The 27,461-nt window shown below is 43.5% G+C and overlaps 1 protein-coding gene across 1 annotated transcript; it reads right to left on the bottom strand.

Annotated features, from left to right (window-relative positions):
• On the bottom strand, nt 1–27,461 carry LOC104335574 (SKA complex subunit 1). Its single transcript, XM_075446501.1, is given in 8 exon segments — nt 1–1,139; nt 14,073–14,242; nt 19,140–19,196; nt 19,981–20,118; nt 23,703–23,794; nt 25,350–25,474; nt 26,413–26,517; nt 27,410–27,461. Coding segments are annotated over 7 exon segments (819 nt in total). The 5' UTR covers nt 26,501–26,517; nt 27,410–27,461; the 3' UTR covers nt 1–990.

Raw genomic sequence — 27,461 nt, 5'->3', positions numbered from 1 at the left:
TCAGGATCTCTTTATTGAGACAGTTCAAAGTTCATTCAGGGTCTTTTGCTCATTAAACTGTCACCTTAACATTGACAAGGTACAAGAGGAGGTATTTTAGATTAGGCGTTAGGATAACAGCAGGTAAAGGCTCGCGGAAGAAAACCACCATAACTCCTCTTATCAAAACGGTTTTGATTACTTGCAGAGTTGATATTTTCCAGAGTAGAATTATTAAGATACTTACTACACTAATGAGACATTTGAAAGCAATCTTCTATAATAAAAACCATGATGAATTTAACCAGCATTTTCAAAGTGAAAGTCAATGTTTTCACACAAAAAAAAACCCCTGCTGCTCTACTCTTTCAGTCTAATGGGTTGGTCTAGTGGAAAAATCTGGCTGCATGATAAAGTATGAAAATCACATGGCTAACAGAACTACTGATCAGCAATCTGAAAGTGTTTAAACCACCTCAGATCTTCCCGTTCAAGCAATGCAGGAAACTCCAAAACATACAATTAGGAGAAGAAAAAGATTAAGCAAAGGAAATCTGGAAATTGGTTTGAGGGGTTTAAAAAAAAAAAAAAAAAAAGAATCAAATGCTTCCTTTGAGTAGCTACAGAGTCTTAAACACAACCTCCAACTCATAAACATAAAAGGAACTTTATTAACATGCAGAGAATTTAACTTTCAAGTGCTGACCTGAAAATGTGGTTAAAACCGCCTGTGACCACAGGTGCGCCAACTGCCTATCTGCTTCGCATTTGTAATTTACCAGAAGACAGTAGTTCCTTTGAAGCTTTCAAAACAAAACTCGAATACTTCAAGGCCGTTCGATATTGCCACTCCTAGTTTAGGATAGAGGTCTGAAAACACACTTCTTGCTCCCCACTACTGCCTTTTAGAAAACAAGAGAGCTGGATAGGAACGCCCACACGTAAAACCTCTCTGCGTCTCAAAATACTTCTGCCCTCTGTATCTTGGGTAAGCAGAATCCAGAGAGCTCATTAGCAGATGACATATCTGACAAGTCTTGAGCCACGAACTTCTCTCACTCTCTGGCAGTGGCGCAGGATATTGAGGATGCTATGGAAGCGCTGATCCACTTTCAGTTAGGTGAACTCTTTGATGTCAGCCTCCACAATAAAAAATTCACCTGGAAAACAAATAACAACTTTGCTATAGAAATTTCTGTGTTGTAGGATACGCTTAACATTTCACAAGTGACAATACAACCTCTTCTTAGCAGTTCCCCACACCGATGAAAAAATACGATCAGCAGTAGGAGGGCCTCACACTGACTCAGGAACTTTGTTCTATTTTCTAAATTTGTCACCAGAAAGGAGAACTGACAACCTTCCCATTAAGTTCAACTTGCCTGCATCGCCCACAGGCCCCCTGCAGCGAGCTCCGTCTGCTGCTAGCTGTGTCTGCTAACATCTCACAAACAATCCACACTCCTCTGTCCGGGTATAAAATCTGCAGTAGTCCCAAACACCACTCAGGGCTAGACACCAGACGTTCCACAGATGTGCCAGAAGATGGGGATAGCAGAAAGTCAACTGACAGCATGGCTTGAAGTGCCTTGATGCCTAACAGTAAACTTCTGTTTGAGGCCTGGCTTATGGGCGTTCTGCTGTTAGTGACACCCAAAGCACTCACCCGAGCAAAACCAAAGAGATGCTCAGCATCTGCTTAAAGATCACACCACAGCTTCACAAAGAAAGGCATCGCGCTTCAGCGTTTCCATCACAGAACATAGTTGAATAGCAGTGCAATTTGAATCCCTAATAATTGCTTTGTGACGTCCAAAATAAGCTGTGGCCTGGTGACATTCTCTCAGCAGGCACTTGAGTTGTGGAATTGGCCCTCCAGAAATAAAAGCAAGTAGCCCTGCACACACCAGGAGCTATCCAGCCCACCATTCACTTGGCTGCCATCAGATTTGGAAAAAAAAAAAATTCTTTAATTAAGAAACTGCAAGAAGATGACTAACCACTTGGAAAAGCATCCTCCCCGTGTCCCTAAGAAAACGGCATGGGGAAGTCCTGCACCAGAGCTGGCAGCCCACCCCTTATTGCAGTTGATTAACTACTTCTGTAATAAATGTATACATATAAAATTTGTTCTCAAACCGGCAGATGGAGAAAGAGGAAGAGCCCCCTCCCTTTCCTTTGGTGTTAGCTTTATTACTGTTGTGCAACGATTGCAAAAACCACTTCCATAAACGTCGTTAAATCATAGAACCTTGGGGCAGGGAAGTTTTGGGACTTGTTTGCTCAGCGAGGTGCCGCAGCTTCCCTGCTTCGTGCTGGGCTGGCATGGCCGGGGGGGGGGGGGGGGGGGGGGGGGTGTGGAGGCTGGTCTGCGGCGCGGAGGGGGACTGCGACCTTTGTCCTAGCGACCGCCGGAGGGAGCAGGACGACCCCTAGCAACAAGTACGCGCAGCCGTGGAAAGATACCAGGATGGGCTATGTAGACCGTCTGGAACCTTCCCTATGAAAATGCATTAGGAACAAGGAGAACCTATGGCAAAGTCCAGAACTTTCTGTATGAATATGTATTAGCAGACCATATATAAACCGGGGAAGGGGACTGGGCGGTGCGTGCCGTTAGTAGAGCAGGAGACTCCCCCGGCTGCCCAGAGCTGTTTTTGCCTGCTTATTTGCTTGCTTAAATAAATTTGGCTTTAATAAATATAATTGGCTCTTAGCCTTTAAAACAATTTGGTGCCGTGACTCGGATACAGGTTAACTTGGTTCGGGAATCCAAACTCTGGGGAGGCGCCCCATCCCATCTTCGGATGGCCCCTGGGTGGACGATTCCCTCTTCCAACACCTGTACCTCCGAACCCTAAATTAAGGAAGCAGGCAAAAAGAAACTGCAGTACCCCGTAATTGTTGTGCATGAAGACCCGAAGGAAGACTCCCGGACGTGTGAATAGATTCAAGGTTTCTGTTTGGTCGGGGTGGGTTTCCTGAGGTGCAATTGAAAGGTACCTTGGAAGATGGGACAGAAGAAAAGCAAGCCTTCTGATCCCATGGGTGGTCCAAGGATAGGGCTCCCCGGTATACCTCCAGACAGTCCCTTAGGGTTAATGATTGCCCATTGGGGGGATTGGCTGTCTAGGCAAGGAGGGAGTGAAGAAAAGATGGTATATTATTGTATGCAGGTATGGGGTGGGAAACAAATAAGAAGGGACCACCTATATTGGCCCGTTTTCAGTTCCTTTGAAGATTGGATTGGTCAAGCTCTGGACATATATGTGAATTCCAAAGAACCTTTTAGCCTAGAGGAGAGCGAATATGCTAGTTTGTGGATTAGATCAGACACTAGGATTCATGTTTTTACTTTGAGAGAAGAGAATTCTAAGAAAAAGACTAAAAGTCCCGAAGAGCTCCCTCTTTCTCCCCCTCCTTATATTCCTCCCGCACCATCCCCAGATCCCACTCCTCCCCCTTTGTCCCTCTCCTCCTCCTTCCCCAATCATTCAGGACTCCAGTTCGACCCCTCCTAATTCACCCAGAGAAAACAAAAGGGTGACAAGGAGTCACACTAGGAGAATGGAGCAGTTATATCCCTTAAGGGAGATAGCAATGGAAGGTCCGCAGCCAGGGATGGAGTTTGTATCAGTTCCCCTGAGTTCGGGAGACGTGAGAGAGTTTAAAAAAGAAATGGGAAATCTTTTGGAAGACCCCCTGGGAGTGTCTGAGAGGCTGGATCAGTTTCTGGGTCCTAATGTGTATACCTGGGAAGAATTGCAGGCAATCTTGGGCATATTGTTCACAATGGAAGAGAGGGAAATGATTCTGAGAGCAGGCATGATAGTTTGGGATCAGCAACACCAACAGGGTCCCGGTGGAGATATCAACTGGCCATTACAACGGCCAAATTGGGATAACCAAAATGCTGAACATAGAACACACATGGCAGATTTACGCACTATTATTGTTCAGGGAATTAGGGAATCTGTTCCCAGAGGACAGAACATCAATAAGGCTTTTAGTGAATACCAAAAGAAGGACGAGACCCCCACTGAGTGGCTAGAAAGGCTGCGGAAGAATTTGCAGCTCTATTCGGGGTTAGACCCTGCCACTCCTGTGGGACAGGCGCTGTTGAAAACTCAGTTTGTGGCAAAATCATGGGTAGATATTAGGAGAAAATTAGAAAAGTTAGAGGATTGGCAGGAGAAGGGATTAGATGAATTATTGAGGGAAGCTCAGAAGGTGTATGTGCGAAGGGAGGAGGAGACTCAAAAGAAACAGGCAAGGATTTTGGTGGCTCCAACCCATACAGGGGGAGCGGGTGTTTCAAGGCCTAGGGAAAAACCCCCAGGGGGCCAAGGTGATTTGAGGGACATGAGACAGGTTGAGTGTTTTTATTGTCAGAGAAAAGGGCACATGAAAAGGAGTTACAGAAAACGCATACGAGATGATCAAATGTTTAAGGAAGATTAGGGGGGTCAGGGGCTCTAGGAAAACAGAGCCCTTGATAAAGTTGAAATTGGGTCCCCAGCGCCAAGAAGTGGAGTTCCTTGTGGACTCCGGGGCCGAAAGATCTACAGTCCAAATAGTGCCCCGGGGATGTTCTCCTTCCCTGGAGAAATTGCAAGTAATAGGAGTAAAAGGGGAACCCTTTGATGTCCCAATAATAAAAAAGGTAGAAATAGAAACCCCTTCCCGATTCAGCATAGGATCCTTTTTATTAGTACCTGAAGCAGATTATAATCTGTTAGGAAGAGACCTAATGATTGAGCTAGGAATTAACTTAGAAGTAAAAGATAAGGAAACAGCAGTTAAGTTGTGCACTCTCACTGCGGAAGACGAGGCAAGAATCAATCCTGAAGTGTGGTACACCCCTGAGTCAGTCGAGAAACTAAATATTATTCCTTTTGAAATTACTATCATGAACCCCGAGATCCCCATAAGGGTAAAACTGTATCCAATGTCCCAGGAGGGTAAAAAGGGGTTACAACCAGTAACTGAAAGACTATTAAAGCAAGGACTATTGGAACCTTGCATGTCACCCCACAACACCCCTATACTACCCATTAAGAAGCCGGATGGCTCCTATCGTCTAGTGCAGGATTTAAGAGAAGTAAATAAGAGAACACTCACCAGATTCCCAGTGGTAGCCAATCCGTATACTTTGTTGAGCCAGCTCTCTCCAGAACTGAAGTGGTACAGTGTTATAGATTTAAAAGACGCTTTTTGGGCTTGCCCTCTGAAGGAGGAGTGCAGGAACTACTTTGCTTTTGAATGGGAGGATCTCAAGACCCATTGGAAGCAGCAGTTAAGGTGGACTGTGCTCCCGCAAGGATTGACAGAGTCGCCAAACTTGTTTGGGCAGGCCCTGGAGCAGGTATTAAGTACCTATGAACTGAACCCAGAGGTAACGCTGGTGCAGTATGTAGACGACCTATTATTAGCGGGGGAGAACCAAGAAGCTGTAAGGGAGGAAAGTATAAAACTACTGAATTTAAGTCTAAAGGGACTAAAAGTATCTAAGTCCAAATTACAGTTCACTGAAGAGGAGGTGAAATACCTGGGACACTGGCTAAGTAAGGGGACTAAGAAACTAGATCCCGAGCGAGTAAAAGGCATCTTGTCACTTCAGGCACCTAAGAGTAAAAGACAAGTAAGGCAATTGCTGGGGTTGCTCGGTTATTGTAGACAATGGATTGAAAGCTATAGCAAAAAGGTAAAATTCCTATATCAAAAATTAGTTAGAGAAGGATTAATAAAATGGAGCCAAACAGATGAGAAGTGTTTTGAAGATTTAAAAGCAGATTTAGTGAACGCCCCGGTGCTAAGTTTACCTGATACCAAGAAACCTTTTTATCTATTTGTAAATACAGAAGAGGGAACGGCATATGTGGTTCTAACCCAAAAATGGGCAGATAGGAAAAAACCTATAGGTTATTTTTCAAAGTTGTTGGACCCTGTTAGTAGAGGCTGGCCCACCTGCTTACAGGCTATAGTGGCTACAGCCCTTCTAGTTGAGGAAGCTGGGAAAGTTACCCTAGGGGGGGAATTAAAGGTATATACACCTCATAATATAAGGGGGGTATTACAGCAAAAAGCAGAAAAGTGGATTACTGATGCTAGACTATTAAAGTATGAGGGTATATTAATACACTCTCCCAAACTAGAAATTGAAACAACTAGTCTACAAAATCCAGCCCAATTTTTATATGGGGAACCAAGTGAAGAACTGACGCACGACTGTGTCCGATTTATAGAATCCCAGACCAAAATAAGGGAAGATTTAGAGGAAGAGGAATTGCCCAGCGGAGAGAAATTATTTGTAGATGGATCATCGAGAGTAGTAAACGGGAAACGAAAATCAGGATATGCCATAATAAATGGGAACACTTCAGAGGTGAAAGAATTTGGCCTTTTGGATACAACCTGGTCAGCCCAGGCATGCGAGTTATTTGCGATCCTAAGGGCGTCACAGCTGCTAAAGGGAAAGGTGGGATCTATATTCACTGATTCCAGATACGTGTATGGAGTGGTCCATACTTTTGGGAAGATCTGGGAAGAACGGGGACTAATAAATGCACAAGGAAAGAATCTGGTACATGAAACCTTAATAAGGCAAACTTTGGAGGCCTTGAGGGGACCTAGGCAGGTTGCAGTCGTACATGTGAAGGGTCATCAGAAAGGTGCCTCTATTCAGATAAGGGGAAATAGTTTGGCTGATGAGGAAGCAAAACGGGCTGCATTGTTAATAGTAAACGAAACAGAGAAACCCAGGGAAACAACGGGAGACAGCAAGAGCTTTACTGCCCAAGAAATAGAAAAATTACAACAGATGGGGATAGCTGAGAGAGAAGGGAAGTGGATGCTCCCCAATGGGAGGGAAGTTATCCCTAAGGGTACGGCCTGGAGGATAATGAAAGAGTTCCACAGACAGACCCACTGGGGAGTACAGGCACTTGTAGACCACTTTGGAACTAAGTATATGTGTATTGGAATTTATGAAATCGCCAAAAAGATGGTGGGAGAGTGCCTGACATGCCAGAAGGTCAATAAACAGCAACTCAGGGAAAAAGTACCAGGGGGGAGGGAACTTGCAAAGAGGCCATTTGAAAAGATACAGGTCGATTTTACGGAGCTTCCAAAGGTGGGGAAATATAAATATCTTTTAGTTTTAGTAGATCATCTCACTCACTTTGTAGAAGCCTTCCCGGTGGCTCGAGCCACAGCACGGACGGTTGTAAAAACATTATTAGAAAACATTGTCTGAATCTATTACAGCTATATTTCTATACCTTGATACAGAGGACCACACTTCACCTCTAAGATTATTAGGGAAGCTTTGGATCCTCTGGGAATGCGATGGGAATATCATACCCCGTGGCACCCACAAAGTTCGGGAAAAGTAGAAAGAATGAATGGGGAAATTAAGAAACAATTGACTAAACTGATGATTGAAACTAAGATGAACTGGGTAAGATGCCTTCCGATGGCCTTATTAAATCTGAGAACACAACCCTGGACAGATACAGGAATCTCCCCTTTTGAAATGTTGTATGGGATGCCCTATGACCTAGAAATACCAGCCGAACACCCCAAAGTTGAAGAAAGGGTGTTACAAGAATATATTATAGAATTGATGAAGCGGAGGCGAGAACTAGTAAAGAAAGGATTGGTAGTACAAAGACCACCCCTAGATATAGCAAAACACAGGGTCAAGCCCTGAGACAAAGTGTTGATTAAAACATGGAAAGAATCCTCCCTGATCCCTCGTTGGGAGGGACCCTTTCTTGTGTTACTTACCACAGATACTGCGGTTCGAACGGCCGAACGAGGTTGGACTCACTCTACCAGAATAAAAGAACCTGTTCAAGAATCTTGTTGGGAGGCAATAGGGAACCCTGACAACCTGAAGGTCACCTTCCGGAGGAGGACTGATGAGCAAAGTCATCATGCGAAGGACTTAATGAATGGGACTGCATTCTGCCCAATTTCTGGCTGTATATGTTACCTTTTTGTTTGTTTTAAATGTAAAGTGTGTAAGGACAATTGGTGGGTTCATTGTAAAGAGGGAGATTTTACCCCAGATATTTGTGAGGAGTGTTAATTGGCTGAAAGAAAATTAACAGAACTAATCCTTAAATATGTAGCAAAAAAAAAAGCGGACAAATTGTCTGGAAGTCTAAAGAGTGGTGGGAAGTATACACAAAAGGCGTATATCCAGAGCCTGGTTGTGTGCACTTTAATGAGTATAGGGAAGCCAATCCAGAAATAATTAGAGTGGCATGCCAAAAACAATTAAAACACCTGGCGTGTTTAGCCCCGGAAATAGAGAATAAAAATGGGGAGGCATATAAAACTCGCAAAAGGAGAGAAGGGAGAACCCCTGAAGACTACGACTGCTGCCGAGAAGATGGAACACCTTGCTGCTCCAAGCAAAGGAGTAGGCAAAGGAGGCAGAGACATAAGGAAATCGTGGGGAACTAAAACCTTCAATACAATTGCGAGAAAGCCCTCTAAATCTAGGTCCAGAATGGCACAATACACTCGAACCCAAACCTCCCAAACTAAACTACCAGAGAATAGCTACCCCCACTCTGAAATGGTTACCATCAACCCACCAATTCTCCTAAAATGGGTATTAATACTCTGGATCGCAACCCAGATAACATCAGGGGGACCAAGCTTTAGTTCCACTCTGTCAGCTGGTCCCGAGGCCCCGATGCTGGGAATACTGTAGTTATTGGGGTTGTGAGACCATAGCCCCTAGTTGGATACCGGGGGACGGTATAGATAAATACCCAAAGATCCAGTGGGGCCCATATGGGTGCATCCCACTGTGGGGGTGGGAAGGACGTGGAAACTGTAAAACCTCTTTTTAAATGTTACCCAATCCACGGATAGAGGGTGGATAATCGGAAGAACGGGGGGAATAAAGTATTGGGAACCTGGAACCGATAAGGGAAGAATGATTTTCATAAAGAAGGGGAAGGGCTATGCTGATCACACAGGAGTAGTACGAGACACTATGGCTAAACTACGGGAAGGTCTGGAAAAACGCAAAAAGGAAAGGGAGGCTCAACAAGGATGGTATGAATCGTGGTTTAATCATTCCCCCTGGTTAACTACACTGTTGTAAACCGTTGCCGGACCTTTAATATTGTTGATGCTCACTCTAACCTTTGGGCCTTGCATTTTAAATAGAGTGATCGGATTAGTAAAGAGTAGATTAGAGGCGGCCCATTTAATGCTGTTAAAAAGGCAATACGAATACCTAAAAGACAATGAAACCAGTAAGGGAGAGGCCCTAATTCTCTCTTTAGCCCGAGAGACTGTCGCTCGGTTTGAGGAACAAAATGGTAAAAATTAGAAGGGGGGAATTGTAATAAATGTATACATATAAAATTTGTTCTCAAACCGGCAGATGGAGAAAGAGGAAGAGCCCCCTCCCTTTCCTTTGGTGTTAGCTTTATTACTGTTGTGCAACGATTGCAAAAACCACTTCCATAAACGTCGTTAAATCATAGAACCTTGGGGCAGGGAAGTTTTGGGACTTGTTTGCTCAGCGGGGTGCCGCAGCTTCCCTGCTTCGTGCTGGGCTGGCATGGCCGGGGGGGGGGGGGGGGGGGGTGGAGGCTGGTCCGCGGCACGGAGGGGGACTGCGACCTTTGTCCTAGTGACCGCCGGAGGGAGCAGGACGACCCCTAGCAACAAGTACGCGCAGCCGTGGAAAGATACCAGGATGGGCTATGTAGACCGTCTGGAACCTTCCCTATGAAAATGCATTAGGAACAAGGAGAACCTATGGCAAAGTCCAGAACTTTCTGTATGAATATGTATTAGCAGACCATATATAAACCGGGGAAGGGGACTGGGCGGTGCGCGCCGTTGGTAGAGCAGGAGACTCCCCCGGCCACCCAGCGCTGTTTTTGCCTGCTTATTTGCTTGCTTAAATATATCTGGCTTTAATAAATATAACTGGCTCTTAGCCTTTATAACACTTCTAAAAGGAAACTCTCCTTATCAAGTGCTTATAAGAAACCAAGGCCTTGACTGGAGTTAAAGCATTTATAATGCCTGTAACAGAACCCAAGAGGAAGTCCCCACAAGCTGATAGTAGATGCGAGGAAGGAAGCAAGGAGTTATTCTAAGCACTCCATAGCTACATTCGCTAGCTGTGATTTCATATTTAGTCTTTATGCACTGTGCAGATAGGAAATAATTATAAATCTAATAAAATGACTGTACCTTGGATACTTCCTGTAACATGGCATAAGGTTTTAAGTATGCATCTTCACAAAACCTTAAGGCTGTGTTATAGTTTGGCTGCGGCCAGCAACAAAAGCGCCACGCGGCCGCCCCTCCCCCCGCCGGGGTGCGGAGGAGAATGGAAAGAAAGAGGCAGAAACCAGTGGGTCAGGATAAGGGCAGTTTAACAGAACAGCAAGCAAAGGGAACAGGAACAACAACGATACAGAGAAGGAGACAACACAACACAAACCGCACAACCCACAGAGCCGCTCTCCCAAACCGGACCAGCGCGCACGTGCTCCTGAGCCGCGAGTGAGTTCCCCCCGCTCCGCTCCCCCCCACCGGAACCCAGCATGACGGCACATGGTATGGAATACCCTGCTCTGTTTGGCCAGGTGGGGTCAACCCGCCCGGCTGTGCCCCTTCCTGGAATCCGGTGAAAATTAACCCTGTCCTGGCCAGACCCAGGACAGGATGAAAAGCAATCTGAAGCCAGGAACATGCTCATTAAGGTATAAGAAAGAAAAGTCCAATTATCTTTAAGGAGACTAAGCAGAAGGAAAAATATATTCTTCTGTAGTATCATGCTTCCAAGTCTTATGAGAAAAAAGTTGCAAGGCTAGGGGTCTTCTAGCTTGGAAAAAGACAATAGCATTCCCCCTCCTCCTTTTACCCTTAAAGTAAGGCAGAGGCAGCATCATCTTAAATAAGATGGAGCAGCCCTTCTTTCTATTAAGTTATTGGAGAATCCTTCCAGTTTAACTGAGGAGAACGTAGCTGATGCTAGCTGGAAAGCCAAGGCTGCCAGGAAAGCTTTTATTTGTTTATTCAACGAGTACAATGTAGCTTTACACAGGCAAATCTGTGTTTTTATGTAAACTTGTCACCTTTAAATTTCATCTTATGAGTGATCTAACAGGACACACATGCCAAGGACGTGATAGCCATTAGAACTGAGGTCCCAGAGTGCCGTTTGTAAGTGTAGCGTTCCCCAAAATACTGCTCAGAGCTGAAGAATGACAGGCCATGTTTTCTCACAGACCGGGCCATTTTGAGAGTTGGTGACACAGGTGCCTAACGAAGTAGAATCTTCCACTAGACAACAACTGTCAAAAGATGGAGGTCTTCCCCCAAAGAGGGACCATACTGGAATCTCAACAGAGCTCGCATCATTGCCACATTCACATACAGATGAGAAGTGCAAAGTTTGTTTACTAGGAAAAGAAAAAAAACCCACAGAACTGCTTAAAATACAACTACAGTTGGCTAGAGACCATTTGCAATTTCCACCGATAGGGTAATACACCTCAATTGCGTTAGGAACCCAGGGATAATCCGCAGACCAGTTTTACAGTCTGTTATATCCAGGGGAGCATCAGAATGGACCCAATCCGTGCAGAATATGATTTCTTATATTCGCCCAGAATTCAGGGCAGCAACATTCACCACAGCAGGATCTTGTCTATGAAGAAACCAGAGCTGACTAAAGGGCGGTGGTTTGGTTGGAAACAGTAGGTTCCTGCACAAAATAACTAGCTAAACTAACAGAATCACCTTACTGGCTGGGAAATTACCCTGATAAACCAGACAGCATCTTTTCTGAGTCTGGAAATCAGAGGAAGAGGTCAGCTGGCAGTCAGCCCAGTCTGAGAAACTGTGGGAATCCTAAGTAGAGAGACACACACAGCAGAAATTTAAGCAAACAAATCAATGAATGCAGAACCTCATCCTGAAAAATGCAATGGATAAAGACATTTAATCATTTTGTGCTGGCCAGATAAGAACCACCTGACAGCCTGCCAGACCTTTTCTCTAGACCATTAGTCACAACAAACAAAAACAAAACAAAACCTACCACACACAGACTCTCAGATGCTAAGTGTCCTAGTTTCCTAACTGAACTTTCCAACATAAACAAGAAAATAAAGACTGTCTCTCAGATACCTTGAAGGAATTAAAAGCCTTAAATTTTCAGACTTTAAAAAAAAATACTTTCTGGCAGAAAATTCTCTTGGAGTAGTTGTAGCTTTCTCAACTTGCTAGAATGCCAAGGCTGCTGTGGATCACCGTACAGACTGAGCAGCATTCCAGGCCTAGAAGGGCCCTTCTAGTGTTTAGCCTCTTCTCTACAGCCATGGGCTCAAACTACTTACCATCGTCCTGAGGACAGCAACAGTTAAACCAAAAAAGCTACTCTAAGTTAAAAATGATGAAGCAAGAATTTTAAGAAATCCCATATCAGTATAAGCCGAAGCAGAGCTTGTCTAGAAGAAACCCAAACTATCTGAGCCCCAATCAGAAGCCAGTCACGTGAAGTAGTCTGGCTGCGTGCCTTTAGCGTGCTTTTATCAAAGTCCTTTACAACGCAGACTTTCATACGACAAGTTTATCCTATAGGTCTCAAAATAAAAAAGTGCCAGGCACGTCCATCATATCAGAATTCCTTCCCTACACAAGAGCTGCATTTAGAATCTAGAAGTTAGTGATATTATCACCCTATCATAAATACTGAGAGAGTCTTGATCAGTGACAAATCCAAAGGAAGGAAGAGTTGTAGTTTGTCATTTGCATAAAGTGACTCCTGAGTACCCAGCGAATGCTTAGGGCAGAATGTTCTTGCATTTTGTCCAGGGCAGAAATCAAGAGGCAGGCACCAAGGTGTTGTCAGAAAAAGCACGTTCTGTGAGACAGAAGAGTTTGCTCCGTGCTTTATGTCTGAACTTGGAAACATGAGGGCATCCTAAGGACATCGCCAAGCTTGATATGTGCAGTACAGCCCTCCAGGAATAATTACATACTTGTTCTCAAAAGGAAAGGAATGTTAAAAAGGAGATTTTAATATTAGAGATTTACTGTGCCACATATCTTTGAAAAAACTAACCTGTAAGTACAGCTTGCTTTTAAATTGAGACACAGACATTTTGGTGCATTTTCACTCCCTCTATGCTTTTAGGAGGAGAAAACTTCTTAAGGTTATCAGACAGCCCTGTCTCTTCCACAACGCCACTGCAGCATGACTGATTAACCAGGTTTTCCAACTTCAGAACACATTTTTAATAGTTCATGTCCATTCGAGCTTAAAAACCTGAAAACGCAGTTTATGCAGCTTGGTTATCAAACTAGGAGTTTCCAGAACTTGTAGTGATTCCAAATGAAACCCTTGCACACTCAATGTTTTTGCTACAACACACCAAGAAAGTGACATGTTTTCAGCGAAAACATATAAAAAGTAACCAAATCAGTTATGGGAAAACTCTCCAGTCACAACAATAACCCTTGTTGCTAAACTATAGGACTTTCTCCAGAAGAGCTGATTGGATTTTACACTGACTACCCCATTCTGTAGAGTAATACGACATTTATATTCCTTATGGCCAAGCATCCGATCCGGATATGAATCTCATTTCTGTTCTCCTCTCCTTACCATCAAGGGAGAGCCAGAACTTTCATTGCTCCAGGCTGTTCAAGCGTTGTTTGCCCCCCGAAGCGGACAGGAATTCTTCAGGACCAAATCTGATTTAGGCTATGGCACCCTGTGCTGGGAAGGAAGGGAAAGCCCGGCTCAGTCTACAGATTATTATTTTTTCCGGTTCCCCATATGAGAATAAGCCATAGCAGGTTTTCTAATTTTTTTCAGGACTGACGGTTTTAAATACTTCCACAGGTTAGGCCATTCCACCAACTATCAGAGTGGCTAGACAGACTATTTTCTGAGAATAAGATGCTGTATGTTACACTATAACATGAAAGGCATGTGCTGTCATTAGTGATTCAATATCTCGTCCAGTATTTTTATACTTATACTACAATATCCAAGTCTTATGAGTTTGGTACTAACAAAGGAAAAAACAAAATACCTTTTGTATCCTTAGTTTCTTCTTCCAGGAACCGGTGGTAGAGATTTCCGACTGCTGCATTCATAGATTTCAAAGGCTGATGCAAGATCTTGTACTTGCTCACCACAGCCTTGTTCATTTCTTGAACAACTGCATTAATTTAATCATATGTTAAACGTACTTTCATATACCTAAAAATAAAAATCAGTAACCAGAAAGTCAAAAACAAGGTTCCATGCTTATTTTTCTCTTTCATCAGCCTTAATTGAACACGTTATTCCTAGTCAGAGGCAGTTTCTTCTGCTTTGTCTTAATGAATAAACATAGTAGTTAATTTTATTCATTTCCTTGCCTGTTTAATAATCTCAAAGGTAAAAAAGCCATGATAAAACCTAAACCAGAAAGATGAAACATTAGAAAGCTAAATTAAGAAGTAAAAAATATCCAGTGCTTAAGCTGCACAGAGCCTTTTCAAATGGAATAAAGGTTGCTTTTATAGCATGCCACTTAAACTACAAACACAGAAAAATCAAGCAACTCTGCAGAAAACAACACAAGTCAAAACTGAAATTAAATGTTTCTTCCTAAGTGCAATTTGGTTCATATTATAAACATAAATAACCTGTGTTTGATCTTACAGCCATTCCTCTGGGTTTAAGTACCACCAGTTTTGTGTTGTTTTCTCTATTTTATTGTGCAGCCTACTGAGCTATACAGACACAGTTCTGCACTTCCAACATCCTCTTCTGAACTTTCAGAGCATTCCATAAAACTAGTACTAAAATAATAAGATCTCTTGATAACAGCCTGGAGGTACGGGAAGCACAGAAGACAAAAATGAAGTGATGTGGAAATATTAGAACAGTGGAATATCTGCAAGTAAGGCTATTCAGTATTTATAAATGTAAAGGCATGCATTCAAGGGAAAGGAAACAGGCTACAAACTGAGAAGCCATTATATAAAAATGAAATCTGAAACTCATATGATAAGCAGTAAGCAAAATACATAACAAAACCATCAAAAAACACAGCAGTAAAAGCCAGGGCAACCTTGCAACTTGAATTATCCTGTGATCACCATTCAGTCAATACAACAAACCAAACCTGGCTGTTTGGTTCAGTATCAGTTTGCAGACATGGGGAAGGGAGAAAAGTGTTACAATTCATTTTAAGAGCAAACAGGGTTCTTTAGGTCAGGACATCAGGCGGCCAAAAGCTGTAGGACAGCACAGACTGAAAAGATCAATGAATAGGAAATTCCTCCCTCATTTTAACCTGAATGGAAAAACTCAATCTTTGGAAAAACACGCAAAGAATTTAAAGCACAAGTAGCTAATCAATTACAAATTCGATATTCCAAACCAGAACATGGGCAGGCATTCTACAACCACCAACTAAAAATAAGTGCTCGCTGAACATTTTAATAACAGCCAGCCCCTGCCAGGGAAACAGGTCTACAGGGGGTGTGTAAATACTCCTGAAACCAAAGCAATTCCTCCAATTTCAGACCTAATTCCCACCAAGTTACTTGTAGCCGGTTTTCAACTTCATTGAGATTTTTGATCAATCCAGATTCAAAGTTGGAGGTGCAGCCACTTTTATAACAACGTTCTATTTGGCACCCATGACATCTTTTCAAACAAAAGCAGTGCTACCACCCCTGAAATGCAGTTGCACTCAGCATAAACAACACAGCCTATAACCACAGAAGGGCTTTGCCTGTGTACATTAACTGCTATTTATTGCTCTATCTGCATCCCTTAGCCTATTTATAAAGTCACAAGAGAACGTGCAGAGCTATGAAGATTAAGGCCAGAGGTATAAAATACCTATATTTAAGTCCCTATGCTCCTGCTGTCAACAGAGATGTGGTGAATACACTTAATAAAGCCAAGAGAACACCTCAGCTCATCCTGACGCAGAAACAGAGAAGCGGGATTCAGTCACCTAAACCTCAGAATCGAGCAGTCTTTGAGAGGCCCTCGGGCATCCAAGATGCTCACGTGGGGCTAGCAGATGTGCTGGGGTTTACAGAAAATTCAGTAAGAGCTGGCAGTACATGCTAAGGCATCTCCTACTTATGCAACTGAAATAACACCACTAGCAGTGAGGCAGGCAAGCTGTTTTCTGGTTTCACCGACTGTACTGACTTGACGGTCAGCGACAAGAGCGGGAGCGCGGGCACTCGGTGAGCACGGAGACACCTGCATCACAGCCATTTCAGTGTAGGTTCCTTAATCTGAAACTAAATTCTGTCAAAAGCAACTGGAATTTTTCTTCTGTGCACAACTTTAAGGATCATAAAAAAATTCCAGCTGTTCCACAGTCTTCTCATGTTTCCATCCAGCCATGGCTAGAAAACCTATAAATGCTGACATTTATTTCAGTCCATACACTTATATAAAAACACCAAGTTGAGAAGTTCCAAGCGAATCCATTTAATTCAGATTTAAAATAACTTTAAAATCTGCTCCACTACACCAAAAGCAGAAACATTCAGGACTTAAAAAAAACATGAGTGATGCAATTTATTTTTTTAATCCAGAGAAGCCCTTTTCAAAACAGTTTTTTTCCATAGGCATGAAAACCAAAGCACAGTGTTATGTTCTTCAAAGAAAATAACATCAATATATCACATCCATACCACTAGAGAACAGATAAACGTCCTAATGGCCAACTCTGCTCCCTCAAAAATGCTTAGGCTAAAAGAAACATATATTCCCCGAAGTTACCATCGTCTGAGACTTTAGAGTTATAACGAACGTGCAGATTCTAAAAATATTTTAAGCGGTAAGAATTTCAGAGACAGGATACAGCAAGCATTTTCCTTTGCCTTGAATTCAAAGTTAACTGAGACATCTACTGCACAATTTCCTTTTTCTTCCTCCAAAAAGCGTCTTTCTGCAACAGATTTGACAGCTAAGATAACTTGCAAGTTTCTCGCTGTGCAAGAGCATTCTATTTGATCAAGGTGCTCCGTATCTGCACCTTAACACAGCATGTGCCTTTGTTAAATACCTGCTGCAGAGTTATAAAAATATGCAGTCACTGAAGACTCTACATCCCTTTTAGTGCCCTAACGATGTTAGGGATAGATTCTCCTCCATGTTCAGCACAAAGAGGGTGAAAACCACACAGATTTTTCAGTCTGCCACAGCTGCAGTCGCAAGGGAGAGAAGAATGAGGCTCTTGGCAGATGCAAAACCCATGACACCCAGCTGGTACAGCATTTAGACACGTATGTGATGCATATGCACTGTTATGCTTTATTAGGTCCCTCAGACAGGCTTGGCATAGGCACAGCCCTGCGCTAGCACAGCCACGCGTATCCCTTGTTACTATTAAACATCAGTAGTATCCCTTGTTACTATGGCCAGCAGGTATAAAGAGATCCTACATCAGAACCAGCGCTGACCTGGAGAACGGGGATATGAACCTAATGCTCATTCTTCTGGGAGACTAGGTTAGGTGTGAGAAAATTCGGGTCACAAACATTTGCTGCTTAGATTTGATTAAATAGTATGTGAAATAGCAAGCTTAGTGGGCTTGCCCAATCTTGTATTACAACACTGCCAGGCAACAGGGAAAACAAAAAAAAACCCCCAGCAGATTAATAGATCTATTTAAATTCATGTAAATCTTCCTCCACAGAACAAACATGCCTTTCCCATCTCAGCAGAAATATTTCTATAGCCCCACAAGCATAGCCTAAGACGCAACCTTTCTATAAACCAGCAATTAACGTAATAGGATCCAGCTGGCCTCTGTCCCCACCAACAGCAGTGGAAAACCTTCCACTTCCAAGGATAATGAAACACTTTAAGGGGCTATCAGGGAAGATCATAGCTTTAACTGGAGGTTAAAACAACGTTTGGCTGGAATGGTCTATGTCTACTTCTCTTGCCTCAGCAGAGATAAAGACCAAAAATTCCCGTGCTCCCGCTTTTACCTTTCCAAAATTTTAATCAGAAGTACCTGAGGGAGTAAATCCACCAAATACTGTAACTGATGGCCTTGCTGGACTTGTCAAATGCAAGACGAAAGACAAACGGACTGAGGTGTCTCTCGACCGAGGTGCCAAGAGCGGAAGTGATAACCAAGGAAGTAATCAACTGGTGCTTATCTTATCAGACAGAAGTAAGGGGGGATAGCCCATCACTGTAAACTCAGTGATCTGTGGGGCACTGCGGAGGCTGCGCAGCCAGAGATTGCTTCAGAGATTGCTTTGGATAAAGCCCAGATGGCCCCCGAATACACATACCAAGATGCCCGCTCCGAAGGCATGTCACACTGCTGAGCCCCGCTTCTGATGACATGACATTCCATGCCAAGAGCCAATCGATACACAATAATTGACTTAGTCCCACCTCGCAAAAAGATTTCCAAACATATAAAAATTGGCACTTGAAAACTCTCTTTGGGAGGAGGAGCCAAGCGAGAACTTCACCTGACGGACAGGTCGATGGGCCTGAACCTCTCTTCCCCCCCCCCCCCAAGAAGGGACGCCTTTTTGGTAAGAGTCGCGTCTCTGACTTTGTCAGACGTATCCCCGGGAACACATTGTTAACTAAAGCACTAAATTATTACTTTGAGCTCAACTTTTGTAGACAGTGCATTTATCAACGGCAATTCCGAATCTGTAATAACTGTCGCTTGAATAAATTACCTATTGCTTCAACTTTGCGAAACTGTTTCAGTGAAAGTCCTTGGAAGGGCTCTGGCAGGCAAGTTGAATCTGAGAAGCGGCTACACACTTAACCCTTTAGACATAAACTGTTGACCAAGTCTGGGACTAGGAGTTGATCCAGCCGCACCTAGATTCTCCTCTCAGAGAGAGTTTAGAAAGCAAGGGGATCTTCTCTGAACCTCGTGACTCAACGGGAGGGCTCTCCATTTCCACTTATCAGACTCCCCTTATCCCCCCCTTTAACACGACAAATACTAGAAATGGCCTGCAGAATAAAAATACCAGGTGCATACACTTTTAAGAAGAAACCAAGAGTCCTTTATCATTAGCTCAACATTCAGGCTCCTTCATTTTTTTTTTTTGACTGAGCAATTTGGTAGAAGAAAATGGACATTGCTCACCTGAAAATTTTGAAAGCAATAGGAAAGATGATTTGAAAGCCTCCAGTAAAACGCAGACTAAAAAAAACAAAAATTCATATTGAAACAAGTGTTGTCAGGGAACACACTGCATCTAGAGTCTAGATAACAATTTAGCTTTAGGCATCAACAGAATTTTCTCGTTTTTGTAGAAATATTTGTCATTGTCCCCAAAATGTCATTTAAGAAAGTTATTCCTACATGACAGACTTCAGACAAGGATATCTATTAATCATGTCCTGATGGTAGGGGAAAAAACCCACACCTTTATTCCAGAAATTTGGGATATTTCTGTGGGAGGTGTTTTTTGCTTTTAACAAGTCCGATTTCTTTTCCTGTCTCAAAACAGATTGATAACTCAAGACTTGAAGTTTTCAGAAACCAATAGACAGGGCAACAAAATCAACACTAATCATTATTTTTCCTTTAAGTATAACCATACCGTTCATCTTGTGAGATGATGACTCTTTTTGTTTTTTTAAAATGTCAGTTCTCAAAACAAGAAGAGAACCCACCTATTAGCTTATACATTTCTGTTCACACAATTAAAGTGACTTTAGAGATAAGAGGTTGGGGTTTTAACTGATTAGTTCTGATCTTCCCAACACATACATAAAAAAAGAACCTAATTAGCTCTATTCATTTCATTTGCAGGTTTGCCAGCATTGCATAGAAACTATTTGGAGCCATCATCACGATGTCTCATCCTGTGTAACATTTAAAATTTCAAAATATCTGTCAGTCTCAGTCCTGCAACAGCTCACTTCCCCACACCTACGTTTGCCACCCATGGCAGGATCTAAGAAAAGCCACGCTTACTTACGCAGGAACACTTTCAAATTCTTCTGCAGTTATTAAGGGTGCTTCCTTAATAGGTCTTAGCTCTTTTGTAGGTTTCTTTGCACGTTCGGGTTCTACAACTTTTGTTTGCTCTTCACATTTCACAGTTTGCTCAGTGATGCTGTAAATTGAATGAATATTAAGTGTATAAATAGCAGGTAAGTACTGAGGAGAATACTGTATTACCAAGTCTACTTACTCACAGACCTAAGTTGCAACCCATCTGTTAGGCTGGATGAATACAATTCATGATCTTGCCTAAACAAAAAACAAATATAGAAAGCCTGTTCCATTTCAAATTGCATACTTGAGCTGACTTCATTACAGCTCTTCATTTCTCTGCGAGAGGGGCTGCTAGCAGGTGAATTGGAAGCAGTCCAAAGGCAGCACAGAGCAGTTAAGAATTCAGTGTACCATTACATTTCACAGAACATGAGGCCTCGCTTTTTATCAGATGAACCAGAGCACAGAGCTGCAGCCTAACAAGCAGATTTGAAATACTTCACAGCTCTTTGAAACAAGTTCAAGTCTTGGGAAGGCTGACTCATCCATTAATCTTTCGAAGCAAAGAAACTGAACACCATCCAGCATGCTGGGATTTTTTTAAATATATATTTTATTTTAGACCAGATCCCAAAAGCTGAGAAATTTCCTGCTTTGAGTGATTATTACAGCATTATTTTTATGAATTCACCCTTCCTCCAAACCCTCAGCTTAGAGGCTCAAATGTACAGGTATTTTCCCGCCACTCACCTAGCTGCCCTCCGACTCCTCGGCAGGAGGACAAAGAGGATGCATCTGGCCAAATTCACCATCATCTGAACACAAGGACATTACGGGGCTGTGACATGCAACAGGAATAACTACAGCAGCACTGAGCTGACCCATCACAAAGAACTGATCTAACCTTCCCACAAAAGAGATCTTTCTTTGACGTGGGGCCCCACAGCCAGCGAGCGGCACAGCAATGCCCCGCTGACCTGAGGGCTGGGATTTGACGCGTCACTTGATGCGACACCCCCAAATCTAGCGTCCCATTTCCCAGGGAAGACGGCTGCAGCACAGAAGACAGTGAGTGCCACCTGCAGGACTCCCAAACAGCCTAGTCTGCGACACAGCGACAGGGGAAGCTCTGCTCCCTGCCATGCTACGATGCAGAGCCCTTCTGAAACCCTGGACACTAACAGCTAAACTAAAACATCTGAAAAACAAGGTGAGGTCCTGCACAAAACTACTCCTAGCACCCTAGCTAGCACTAGTTGCAGGGAATGTCAGCGAGGAAGAGGGAAAGGGAAGGGTGGGGACTTTTGGTTGGTGTTGGACGGGGGTTTGGAATAGAAGGATAAACACAAGGACCGAGAAAGGCGAGTTTGCATCTTAAAACTTCCCTCCTCCTGCACACTCCAGTCTCCTGCCATCCTCCTCACTACAACAAATCTCTAACCTTTTCTAGATGATTCCCCACCTGCAGGTACTTCTGCTTTGGGTTCCCACCCAGTACCTTCCCTGCACGTCACTGCAGTGAGATGGTACACATACAGCGCTCTGCTCACCTGGACCATGAAAAGTGAGACCTGTAGCTCATATTCAAAATGTGGCTTTAGTGTAGCGAGAAACTGCTCTCTCAATGAACACCTGGAACACACAGGGCTTAGGTACATTGAATTTGCTTTTTATTTTGGTGCGATTCCTCCGGTAAAGAACAAACCCATGCACGCAGGAGAAAAACAACAGCTAAAGCCAGGAATTGTTCAATTTGTCTGTGTGGGTGTTTTCATTCTCTGAGATTTGAAGGCCTGTCTCACCCATGTTTAAGTGCTCGCTCTGCTTTCTGCATTACTTATCTCGTGATATTCACTCAACAGACAGTTAGTACTCAGCTCCCCAAGCATTTTGGCACATACAGGAACAGAAACGGAGAAGGTCAATGTAGGAAGGGTTGGGGAAGAAGACCAAAGACTCATTGACAGTGATACCGATGGATTCTGACCAGTTACAGCCTGTCTGGTGCTTGCTTGATCCTCCACTGCACAACACAGTGAACACTGAGAAGTGACAACATGGGGACAAGGGAGAAATGGTGCTTCGACAAACAGCATTAACATACAGTGTATTACTCCTCTGGAAAAACCAACACCACAAACTGACACTGACAGAACAGCAGTTGTAAGCTGACAAAGCATAATCTGTAGAAAATCATTAGAAAAGCTTGCTCAGTTGTAACATGCGTGGTTCTGTCTAGAAAGGGAAGGACCAGCTAAACTTGTATCACAATCAACTTCTTGATCAAATGCAGGAAAAGATTGGAAGGGAAACCAACATCCCAAAGAATCTCTTTGACATCAGAGGCGACACAATCACTAAACAAGCCTCATTTGCATCTAAACAATTTCCAGGAGCTGCCATAAACTTAAGCCAAAGATTGTTCCTCAATTAATGAAGTTACGAAAGGAAGGCAGAACGTCAGTGATAATTTCTGAAGAACTTCCTTTCTTTCACGCTCAAAAATAATTCTGCAATATCCAAATCGAAAAAGAAACTGAAAAAGAACAGGACATATCTAGACACATTTCAGGAGGCCATTTCCTAAACGGAGGGTTCGTGTCTGAATGGTAGTATTTAGAACAAAGCTTCTGCACAAGTCATCTCTTTACCAGCTAAGACTAGTCCAAGTTTCAATACAAGCAGTACCTACACAGATAAGAATATTGCTACACGCAATCTAAAATTACAGTACATTCTCTTCTGTAACATTGTTTCCACATCCCTAACCTTTTACTTTGCTGGAATACGCTCGTAATATTTTCAGCCTGAGGCTTGTCTGGAATTAGGAGCAAGACCAGGTAAAGCCAATAGATTCAGGGCATATATCGGAAGCACTGAATTTAAATAGACTGACGCGTTGCCTTGTGACAATCTATGAGGTTGGAAAACACGTTCTAGGATCTCCAGATGTTAGACTCTAGAAGAGACCCCCATCTGGCATACCCTAACATCGCTCAAAATCAAAAAGCAATTCCAACAGGCCAGAGAAAGAGCTGACCACTCTGAGAAACCTAGTCAGAGTTATGATGTCTTAGAAGCCTTTTGAATAGTAACTAATGTTTCACATACTTGTGTCTCATTCTCTCGCTACTCTATTCCGAACAGGTTCTTAGTACAGCCCTCTCACAGGCAAGCGGATGTCATTGCTAGCTAAAATAAATGCCAGGCCACTACAGGGAAAGGAGAATTAAGAAATACCACAATCCTAATTCAAATCCCCACAGAAAGATGATCGAGTTAGAGAATTTCGTTTTTAAACTATATTTGGAAGGGCAGTGTTGAACTTTGGTTCTAGCAACCCAGCATTTGGATCACCAACCCACCCTTCAGTCCTTGGGCACTGCAGCTATCAAATCCGCGTGTTTGCAATTCTAAAGCAAAGAATGCTCTGATTTATCAAAGAACTAGCTTTCTACTATAATGTCACACCTGCCACTGGAAGCTTCCATCCGAACAACCTGGTATTTTATAGGCTTTACCTGAGGGATTTGTTAGGGTGCTAGCACAAGCCTGGTAGTGATCAGGCAAGAGCAAACTCCAGAATCCATACATGTAACAACCTTGGCTCCCAAACTACACAGTAAAAGGAGTGGAGCTGCAATGCTGCAGCTGGACACTGCTACAAGCAGCCCCACACTTCCACGCTTGTGTACCACGTACCAGCTCTGAGTTGGTTTAGCCAGATGCGGAGGAATGTTTTCACAGAGGTGTTGTGTTTCATTTTGATCTCTCTCAGCAGACTTCTGGAGCTGCTGAAATTAACGTTACACTTCATCAGAAATCTGAATCTTAATGCCAAGCAAGTAAAATTAGTTTGCTATTAGGGCAATGCTAAAATAATTTTTTAACTTCAGAGGTGTTCTTTGCTCTCTCCCCATCGTCTTACCTCTTTACCCCCTGATTTCACAGAATCACAGAATGGTAGGGGTTGGAAGGGACCTCTGTGGGTCACCCAGTCCAACCCCCCTGCCAAAGCAGGGTCACCCAGAGCAGGCTGCACAGGACCTTGTCCAGGTGGGTCTTGAATATCTCCAGAGAAGGAGAATCCATAACCTCCCTGGGCAGCCTGTTCCAGGGCTCCATCACCCTCAGAGGGAAGAAGTCCTTCCTCATGTTCAGCTGGAACTTCCTCTGCTTCAGTTTGTGCCCGTTACCCCTTGTCCTGTCGCTGGGCACCACTGAAAAGAGTCTGGCCCCGTCCTCCTGACACCCACCCTTCAGATATTTATAAGCATTTATTAGGTCCCCTCGCAGCCTTCTCTTCTTCAGGCTGAACAAGCCCAGCTCCCTCAGCCTCTCCTCGTAGGAGAGATGCTCCAGTCCCCTCCTCATCGTCATAGCCCTCCGCTGAACTCTCTCCAGTAGCTCCTCATCTTTCTTGAACTGGGGAGTCCAGAACTGGACAGAGTACTCCAGATGAGGCCTCACTAGGGCAGTGTAGAGGGGAGGAGAACCTCCCTCGACCTGCTGGCCACACTCTTCTTGATGCACCCCAGGATTCCATTGGCTTTCTTGGCAACCAGGGCACACTGCTGGCTCATGGTCAACCTGTCATCCACCAGCACACCCAGGTCCCTCTCCACAGAGCTGCTCTCCAGCAGGTCCGCCCCAAGCCTGTACTGGTGCATGGGGTTGTTCCTCCCCAGGTGCAGGACCCTGCACTTGCCCTTGTTGAACCTCATCAGGTTCCTCTCTGCCCAGCTTTCCAGCCTGTCCAGGTCTCGCTGAATGGCAGCACAGCCTGCTGGTGTATCCACCACTCCTCCCAAAGGTCAGAAAAACAAAGCTAAGAGTGAGAAAACATAAGCTTGTCTGTCCTTGCCCTCAAAGTGTCAGAGAAATTTGAGTGGGCAAGAAGTAAACTTGTAACAATATACCCTAGCAGGTCTGGGTGGTGGTGATGAAGAGATACTACAGGAAACCCGTTTACATTCCCCAAGCAACACTTTCACAAATGACTCAATGCACAAAAGCACTGTAAACACATGCTAAAAGAACGGATATACTCTAATGGAATAGTTTGCATAGCTATTGCAAGGATATAAAAATAGAACCACTCTTTGGATCACAGTATCTATTATGATAAAGACATTCTTTCTATGTATAAACCTTGAAAAATAATTTTTTTAACGTTCACTATGCAGGAGAGCTGCTTAATAAACAACCAGTAAGCCTGTTCCAAGTCCCAGTTTCACATAAGCACATGCATCCAAACATATCACTTGGGATCTAGACAAAAACAACTATGCACTTATTAAAAATTCCTTTGAATCTTTCAATATTTTGTGAACAGAAAAGAAAGATTACTTTTAGCAAATTCTTCAGTTTTTCTTGCTGTTGCACTTCCACTTCCATTTTATTGAGGAGGTCATGCAAGAGAACGATCTCATGTCCTATTTTACACATCATAGACTTGAGGGATGGTTCTTGACCTGTGAAAGAGAGAACGTTAAGTCAAAAAACCCCCAATACAAACCCCAAAACCCCATTTGCCTCCCCACCACAAGCAGTGATTATCTGCCAACTCTGTGCTCCGCAACCACCCCATCTTCCCAGGAGAAGCAGCAATATTTGCTAGTCAAACAGTCCATCTCCTACTCCATGCAGCAAATAGAGTTCACAGCTGCTGCAAGCATAAAGGCCCCTCTCCAGCACGGGACTGGAAAGCGCCAAGCTGTACCTACCACCGCTGCAGGTTGCAGGTGGAGGACAGAGCTTTTAAACACAGCCTGGCTTTCACAACCGCTTGGCTAGAGTGCTCTGTTCTGCTTCGCGATCTCCCCCCATTTAGGGTTATCGTTCCTCTTCAAATGGGAGGTTAGCCTAGATGACCAGATGAACCTCCCAACCAACATTTCTATGATCCTACGTAATGTCTATTTGTGCCTAGCAAACGGTAAGAGATAAACATAAAACATTCAAATCAATTTCAGTACCTCAGTTTAATTAAGTTTAATGCCCATTGCATGTGTACATTGCAGCCAGGTGCTCCTGGAATGCTAAGACAAGACACCTGTACAAACCTCCATCTATGCCTTCGCACACTTTGTTAATTAGGCTTAACATACTCACCAAGATATTTTTTCTCCTCTCATCTGGAGCTTTCCCCACCAAGGATATAAAACATAGGGTGCATTAAGCACCAGTCTACAAGTCCCTCAGAGCAGCGTACTTTCACTTAGCTCATGCTCTCTGCTTGGCACCTGGTTCCCTGGCAATGTTCCCATTTTGCCATCCTCACTCGCTTTTTATGTTATTGTTCTCTACGTTTTATTTAATTTCCACTTCATGTTACGTTCCTCGTCTAATTAGAGCACTCCCATTGTCTGCAAGGCGGCGTAAACCAAAACCCACTCTTAATTTCTTTTACCTATGTTTCTTAATTGAAGTGTCTTTTTAATAGTTGAAATTATCATGTTGATGTGAAAGCACAAATCTTCCAGATCCGAGGATGCCATGTTCCTCTATTATCACACTGATAAGAAATAAAAAAAGAATACAGTAATTTAAGCAAGACCTAAGCTGCAAACACTAAGCACACAAACAGATTTTTTAAAAGGACCCTGATGGGTCAAAGCAGCAAAGGGAGCTTAAACGAAGCGGTAAATGTAATAACTACCTTTTATTTTAGGAAATTGGAAACAGGAGAGAAAGTACAAAATGACTGACATAAGGCAAGACAAAGCAGTTTCCCTGAACTCTGGAGATAAACGCAGCATAGTATCAGTACAATGATTCCTCATCAAACTGGGTAAGTTGTTATTCTATTATATATATTTATTATATATATTTCATAATATCTAATAAATCTATTATATTTTTAAATATTACATATATTTATTATATTATATATATTAATATCTTCACTACTAAAGGAGTTGAAAACTTACCACAATAAACAAGAAACATCTGGTTTATGTCAAGAACTGCTATAAGGCTCCCTCAGGGAGACTGAATCAGATGATCAATATTTAAAGAGTTCTTTTAAAAATATCAGTGATTCAACAGCAGAAAAGGCACGCTTGCTTGCTAGCAGAGTAGCGAGGCACAAAAGGCAGCGTTATCTACCGGTTACTCCTGCGTAAGTACACTTATTAGTTCTATAACAGAAAATAAGCGGTAAAAGGCGGCTGCTGAGAGGCCCCCGCCCGGCACAGGGCACCGACTCTCCGCCCCTCGCCCTGCCCGTCCGCCCCTGTGCTCGCAGCTCCCTCCGGCGTCCCCCCTACCCCCCGCCAAACGCAGCTTTTCGCCTAAAGCCACCACCAATCAACACACTGCTGAATTCGTTATTCGAGATTTGCCCGTTCCCGCACCTTCCCCGCCCCGGGACAAACCACTGCCGCCCGCAGCAGCCCCCACCCTACCGGTTTCGCCTCACGTCCGGGCCCGACGAGGGGCGCGGGGAGGCCCCGCCCG

This window comes from Opisthocomus hoazin, chromosome W (genome assembly GCF_030867145.1).
Source record: "Opisthocomus hoazin isolate bOpiHoa1 chromosome W, bOpiHoa1.hap1, whole genome shotgun sequence".
NCBI classification, from domain to species: domain Eukaryota; kingdom Metazoa; phylum Chordata; class Aves; order Opisthocomiformes; family Opisthocomidae; genus Opisthocomus; species Opisthocomus hoazin.
Note: the sequence above shows the minus strand (reverse complement) of the source record. Positions and strands in the feature narration are given on the sequence as shown.